General features: G+C 37.3%; 1 protein-coding gene across 3 annotated transcripts; it reads right to left on the bottom strand.

Annotated features, from left to right (window-relative positions):
- Nucleotides 1-138: 138 nt before the first annotated feature.
- Nucleotides 139-5,775, bottom strand: LOC140973445 (uncharacterized). Of its 3 annotated transcripts, none has more exons than XM_073436236.1 (7): nucleotides 5,371-5,775; nucleotides 4,524-4,624; nucleotides 4,266-4,415; nucleotides 3,869-3,960; nucleotides 2,001-3,773; nucleotides 1,196-1,346; nucleotides 139-1,092 (listed from the first exon to the last, which is right to left on the bottom strand). In XM_073436236.1, the coding sequence occupies exons 3-7, from the start codon at nucleotides 4,405-4,407 to the stop codon at nucleotides 347-349; spliced, it is 2,904 nt and encodes a 967-aa protein (XP_073292337.1). In that variant the 5' UTR covers nucleotides 4,408-4,415; nucleotides 4,524-4,624; nucleotides 5,371-5,775; the 3' UTR covers nucleotides 139-346. The 3 variants fall into 3 exon arrangements, with proteins under 3 accessions (XP_073292337.1, XP_073292339.1, XP_073292338.1); XM_073436238.1 differs by having other exon boundaries at nucleotides 3,887-3,960; nucleotides 5,371-5,774; XM_073436237.1 differs by lacking the exon at nucleotides 5,371-5,775 and adding an exon at nucleotides 5,083-5,103.
- Nucleotides 5,776-7,307: the final 1,532 nt, after the last annotated feature.

Below are 7,307 nucleotides of genomic sequence, written 5' to 3'. Positions count from 1 at the left end.
AAAAAAAAAAAAAATCAGCATATTTCAGCAACACAAAACTGGGGACATAGGAAGCTTAAAAAAAATTTCCACTTACAGTTTAACGAGAGGGAGAGACAGTAGTATAGGACCATTTCATGATAAAGGGAATGCCGTGCGGAAGATCTAACACATACAATATTCATATTTATAAATACTTTTATACCATTCTGGTGTTTTACAAAAAAGGGAATACCAATAATATACAACAGAAATGGTCCTGACGGTGAAAGGATGCACATTAAGTGCAGCAATTTGCATCACAGGAGAGGGCTGGGGACCATACAGTAGAGAGTTGTGGACAGAGTAAAGGAAAACTATAAGTTGTTCAAAGAATGGTTTGGCCTTGCGCCTTACCTGTAAATTCAACCACTGCTTCTTCTACAAGCTCTTCCAGTAACTTCCCTTCAAGCTCCTTCCCTAAATTATCAGCCTCCAAAGTCAAATGATCGATCCATCCCTTGCCTACAACCTCCTTTCTCACCACTCGCTCCAACATGAGGCTATTGTCATCCACACAGTCATCCGAAACACATTTGATCTCACCAGATAACCATAAATTAGTTCTGTTCCACACCTCGTCCAGCATTGTGAATGATGTGTTCCCCAATACATTATTGTGGGCTTTAATGCAAGGAATGGCTCTTTGACCCGAGACTGACCCATATCCAGCAATTTCCACTAAAGCAGCATTGACACAGTCGAACACAAGCTTTCGGGTTGATCGTTTTAGCCTCCGTTTGGCCTCATGCAGTGTCTCCTTGTCTTTCAAGTCTATGTATTTGTCTCTTAACGATGGGTCTAACGGGCTATCAGGAGAGTGCCATCTGGCTAAAAACGAGTTCGATTGCACCTCCCCTAGCAGATCAGAAACCGATAATAGTGTCTTGACGAAGAAAAACCATTCTCGTTTCTCTTCGTCAGTTCCTTGACCAGAGAAAGATTGGTTTGGGGAATATCTCGAGACTGTGTCAATGCATGAATCATCCCATGAGAGAGTGCGAGCAATGGATCCTATAGGTGGTGATTTGTCAATCAAGTTTAATCTAACAGGATTGGCTGGTAACCCATCACCTGTAATAAAAGTAACATAAAGAAAAATATTTTAGTTTTAATATAATAACATATCTGGTATAGATCAAAAGAGTTGAAGTGAATTTCAGGCAACGCATTTCACCATCTCTGTCAGGCTTGACATAATGTGGAAACACTGATGCCACATGCTCATCTTCTTCAAAGGGTGTATCTAGGACAGATATTGGACTCGGCTGATCCAAATATTCACCTGAGTTTCCAGATGCGACGGGCTTTTCCATGGAAAATCCGGTCTGCAAATGTAGAATTCATGAACAATATTCTCAAGTTTCCCTGATAGTAAATAACCTAAATGACGGTAGAATTCAGGAGGCAAAATAAAGTTTAGACCATTAGACATCCCCCGATCACAAAATACAAGCAAGAACAAATACACGCATTCCTCAACTCTTGATAAAATTCAATATTGATTCAAATTCAACGTTGAAAACTAAGTAAAGCCAGAATTAAACTTTAAAAGATCAAGCAGCCATTGTGCAGCCAGGCTGATTATGTATATACTAATTCGTGGTTAAAAACGTAACCAGGATTTTCTTAACCATCATCTGCCTCACATTAAATCCTCATGAAGATCACAACTCTACAATAGTATTACCAATTGGTATGTGCAGAAACAGCAACTATTTACACAAGTAAGCTAATTTCACTTTACAGGAAACAAGAACAATTCCTGAAAGTAAAAGAATGTAAAGAGTATAAAAAAGTGGTTTTTGTTTTCCATGTTTAACACTTAATCTAACAATTAAATGAAAGAACAGAGAAAGCCAAACAAAAGACTTCTTACTCCACAAAGTTAACATATCTAATTTCCCCAAATAAGCTACGCAAGAAAAAGAAGATAGATAAACTGTAACTGTAACACTAACACTAACAAAAAACAAAAGTACCTCAGGACATGTTGCAGCAAACTCGCCAACTTGATTTGAGGAAGATGTTTTATTAGAAACCTTGGGCCAAGTAGGTGAAAAATGTTGAAATCCTTCATCAGTAAGACCTTCACATCTATTGCAGCCTTGTTCAGGAACAATTTTGGGGAGAAATTCATCTTTGGTATCAGATGCAAGGGACTTATCTTTACTAGCTTTTTTGTTCCTCGAGAAAAACAAACTTGACACTTTCCCTTTGAATGACGATTTAACAATTCTTGTCTTCGTCTCATCTTTTTGAGCTTCTGCTTTGTCCTTATCAGGAACTGATATGCTTGAGCTTAACCTGGTTCCAGACTCGGTAAAAGAAACGGGAACAGACTTCGACCGCATAAGATTCTTTGGTGAATGATTCATGATTTCATTAGGCTCTGGTCCATTATCGGCCAGATAATTTGAACCCTTGCTTTCTTTGTTGGTAATGCTAACTTCCCTTGGCATCGCTGCCTTCTTTGTCTCAGAAAGTGCAAGCATTTCACCCAATGTACTCGAGATTCTTCGCGCATATGTCTGCTCTTGGCAACTCCCATTAGATGCCATCATGGCCCATCTTTCAGAAAGACGTTTCTTAGCTTCTCTGCATACTGATGACTCTGGGGAACAGGATACTCTACCAAAAGAGGAAGTTGAAAACGGACTTCCAAGCCTGTTAACATAATCCCAAGAGTGCCTAGATAGAGGTGACAGGACTTCCGAGTCACTAAGATTGCCAGCTGCGTATTCAATTTCTGATTTATTAAATGAACTTTCATCGCCAACATAACCATTGGAGAACACAGAAGACATCAAGCCTTCATCACGGTGATGCCTGCCAAGTTTCTCACGCATTTGCTGTGTGATTGCTTTTGCAACTTCTCTTGATTCTTGATTTTCATCATCTTCTACATCCCCCAAAACGTCTTCACCATTTATCACAGTTGGTGATTCTACTCGTGGACAAATATCTGCCTTAATATCATGAGACTTCATAGGACTTGGCTTTAGAACCACTATTCGAGTTGCTTGTGAGGGACTTTCATAATTCTTCCACCTTGCTGGAGAGGAACTAACCAGTTGACTTTTCTCCAACCCATTCAGCAGAACGAAAGCACCATTTTTAATTTGTTTTCCGTCACTATTCCCAGCACCAGAAAAATCATTACTATTTGCCACTTTCGATGGTCTAAGAACAGTGATACGCTTTATCTCTGGAGGAGGATTGGACGGTTGAGTGTAAAGATTATGTGAAAACATAGAATTTGGTTCTTGTAGGCACTTCAGAAACAAGTCTTTATTGGAATTCAATACTTCTAATGCATCTTGGAATTGCTTAGACTGACGAAGTTTTTCATCCATAGACATGCGTTTTGCTTCGACAAACTTCTGACGAACAAGAGCCATCCTTTTGTCATTTGAAGTTTCAGCGTATCTTCCTTTATGAGGTGATTTCTGTAATGTTTCGTAGACATATTTATATTCACGTGGCTCTATGTCGCGAAAGAATCCATTCTGTTGCTCCCAGTAACACATCGGTGTATCTGAATGACTACGAGAATGGCCTCTAGAATGGTTTCTCTGCATAGATACATCAGTTTCCTGCCTTGGAAGAGTGTCAAGCCCCATTAATTTGGCAATCACATTTGGTGGACCGCATTTTGAGTCCACATCTTTGGACATCTCTTGGGCAATCAGCATCTTCATGGGTGTTCCATTGGATTTTCTGGTTGAGTGTGAAGTCCTAATTTCAGATACGATCTGCAGGTATCACACAGACAAAATAAATCAGTGTTAAAGAAACTCGGAAAAGCAGAGCAGGCAAAGTTATGTAAGTCACTCGAACTTAATATTACATCATATCGAGAGTTTACCACTTTCTCCTCCATTGGGTCACCTGATGGACTCATTCTTGTTACATCTGATCTGCTTCTGGAGAGAGGGGAACCTGAGAATCAGCAACCAGTAAATTATCATTCAAGAATGTCTTGCGTGTGCTTAATAATGGGAAAACAAAAATCAAAGTTAATCCCTGAATGAAGAAAATTCAAGGAAACCATCAAAAGGAAAAGCTGACATGCCGAAATCAGTAAGCAATTGAAACTGTATCATGATGTCACACTATCATACATCTGCCAGTACATTTTAAGCCAAAAGCATTTTCAAAAAGAAAAGTCATGGATATGCATGACAGCAACATTTCTATGAGGAAATCCACAAATGTAGTGTAGGAAAATATCCAAATAACTGAACCTTCCCGATGAGGTTTATCACTTAGCATCCGGTTTGAGGACACCCCTTCATTCAATTCAAAGAGGTTCACCACTCTCCCCAAGCATCCTGGAAATGATTTCTCAAAACTGTGATTTTCAACATTCTGATGAATACCATTCATCTCACTACCTGGTATAGAATGTTCCTTGGCGTTAGCCACAACAAAAATCTACAATTTAAAGTTTGACAAGGATGACAGAAAGAAGAAAAATTGTTGACACTCCGCCTGTAAAGTACCTCTTGTAAGAAGATTACTGTTTTGAAGTAAAAAAAACTATACAAATTTAGCTACTTTTGCAAATTTTCAAACACCTCCCCCCTTAGAGCAACCAACCTCACTGCAAAAAAAACAAAAAAACAAAAAAATCAAATGAAAGAAACATAAGAGGGAACAAAAGACAACCAGGCAAATAATTTGAGGGAAAACGGTACAAGATACAGAATTTAATAAATCCATACTGCAAATATTCAAAAAATACAAGGAAAAGAGAATATGAGCTTAATGAAATATAAAGACAAATCTTTTAGACGAACCTACAGCACATAAATTGCATTCTCATGCAGAGAGAGAGAGAGAGAGGGACTGGGGGTAACGAAAATAACAGATCGCTAAATAATTGAGCATTTACATATCCTCCCAGAAGGATCTTACATCAATGAGTTACAACCAACAACCCTGTGTAAATCACCGAACAAATAATGAGATCCATAGTTACAATTACGAAATGAATCAAACAACCGATAGTTTCCTCATGTCACAAAAAATAGAAACCAAAAGTAAGAGAAAAATTAGAACCAAAGTAGCGACACTTTTCCAGTGAATAAAATCCGGAGCTCACAATTGGATCTCGCAACATATTCGTACAAAGAAAGTTGATATTGAAGTACATCTCCAACCAAACAATAGGCAAATTTTTAATTACGAATAAAAAGCTTTATCTTTATCCTCGATTAATCTTGGAAAGTAAGATAACAGCAAGTCCAAAAAAATAGAACTTTATCCTGAAACAGAAAAAGTAGCAAACACGGAGCAGACAAAAAGAACTCCAAAATACATTACGAGATATTCGATTTAACTAATCACCGTCGAAAAACGATATCGGACGACAGCAAAAACAGGCGGAATCTTGACAAAAGACACCGCAGCTAGTTCGAAAATCATCACAGAATTTGGTAGCAAACTTTCACTCCCAACTTCCGAAAATGTGAACCGCGGAACAGTGAGGCTATCCCTTTTTACTCATTCCCAGAGACGTATATTGTTCCAAGCACGAGATAGTGAAGTATAATAAGTGGAGGGAAGCACTAGGGGCACGAATATATGATTCCGGTGAGAATGTGGCCGGAGATCAGCCGGGATTCACGTGAAGAAGAGAGAGAAAAAGAGCTTTCTCTGCTTGCAGTGAGCTCTGGTCTCTTTTCCTTCACAACCGACTCCCTTATCGGACGCGACGCGCTTTGTTTATTCTGATTAAATTAACTGTTTCGATTACGTATACATGATGAAATGAGGTGCAAATGAGGAAATCGATAAAGAAATTCTCAAATAAATTAAAGTATTAAAAAAAATGGCCAACGGTCCATGTGATTTGGAGTTAATTCAATTTGGTCCCTGTAGTTAGGCACTAATTTGATTTGAGCCCACTTTTATTAACTTTGAGATTATTATATTAGTTAGGACCAAGTTTCTTAATTCCTAGGTATGGTTCCAAAATTTGGGTGGTCGAGATTTTAATCTCTTGTATGAGTTCTTTTTTATTCATGAAGTAGGGGTTGTTCAATAATTTCATTAAAGTTAATTTGGATGACATTTTCAATTCTTCACATTTTTTATCCACCAGCAGCTATCCATTATGTGTGTACCGGGTAAACCAACCGCCTTAACGCAATAGCTTACAAACCATAATATATAGGTAAACACCACGAGACAAGACTATTATGTTTGCTCAATTGAGTAAATATTTGTTGGAATATTGTATTAGTATTTACCTACTACACCAACTCAGAAACTCACATGAGGACATCATTGACTATCAGAGATCGAATTGGAATAATAACATGGATTTTTTTTTTAGAATTAAATTTTTTTTTCGATACGATAACATATACATTTTAATATAATATTGGCTATACAAAAGTTATTAGTATGTACAATCTTGCAAACTTGAGTCAACAAATGAGTAACAGCTAATGTAAGAATAAAAATCACAGTTTGAGATCACTGTTAAGACAGCCAAAATAATAGTTTTTTTTTGGTACAATAATAAAATGAAATGGCCAAGTAGTATGTTTATCATATTTAGTCGTTTTTGTCTTTATTATATGATCAGTGTCTATGTCAACGACAACTGGAACGTGCGAAAAGTTAGGGTTAGGTAAAATGGGGGTTTCCATGCAAAACGAAGCAACAATCAATAATAATTTTGAATAATTGGTTCTCTCATTATTGCAACTAACAAATAATTATATTAATTTCTTATGATTAGGCCTCTTTATTCTATTTGATGATTCCCAGTCGAAAACAATTCACATCCTTGAAATAGGGACATTGATAATTCAGCGCGATTATAGAATTTTATGGGTTAATATATTTTACACCGACAATGTTTCTCTCCATATTATATTATCTGATTGATAATTCAGCGGGATTATAAAATTTTATGAGTTAATATGTTTACATCGACGATGTTTTTCTTCATATTATAATATTTTTAAGTCATGGCTCCTATATGTGTGACAACTGTACCCAACCTCGCCACCTGATGACTCTCCTGCACTACGAACTTATCCTCTCGATGAATGATAACCACTTGGAAAGTCCGAGAGAGGGTTGTTCGGTATAATCATCATATGACTACCCATCTACATGTTTGGACATCTCTATGTCCTTACCAAGAAACGCGGTACACAACATCACAGATGTTAGTCTCGAGCTCAAGCGATATTTATCTATGTTTAGGCGGCTGAATCGACTATGAACGAATTTAGATCATACAGTATTTACAAATGAGTTTCAACATC

The sequence above is a fragment of the Primulina huaijiensis genome, chromosome 3, assembly GCF_012295235.1.
Source record: "Primulina huaijiensis isolate GDHJ02 chromosome 3, ASM1229523v2, whole genome shotgun sequence".
Lineage (NCBI taxonomy): Eukaryota > Viridiplantae > Streptophyta > Magnoliopsida > Lamiales > Gesneriaceae > Primulina > Primulina huaijiensis.
The sequence above is the reverse complement of the archived record's forward strand: the minus strand, read 5'-3'. Positions and strand labels throughout refer to the sequence as shown.

What these genes read in the sequence shown, in the direction of transcription:
- LOC140973445 (XM_073436236.1), bottom strand. Translation starts at nt 4,407, where the DNA reads ATGAATGGTATTCATCAGAATGTTGAAAATCACAGTTTTGAGAAATCA. An exon ending in TGGTAAACTCTCGATATGAT is followed by an intron (nt 3,774 to 3,868) that starts GTAATATTAAGT and finishes TGATACCTGCAG; the next exon opens with ATCGTATCTGAAATTAGGAC. An exon ending in TGTCAAGCCTGACAGAGATG is followed by an intron (nt 1,093 to 1,195) that starts GTGAAATGCGTT and finishes CTTTTATTACAG; the next exon opens with GTGATGGGTTACCAGCCAAT.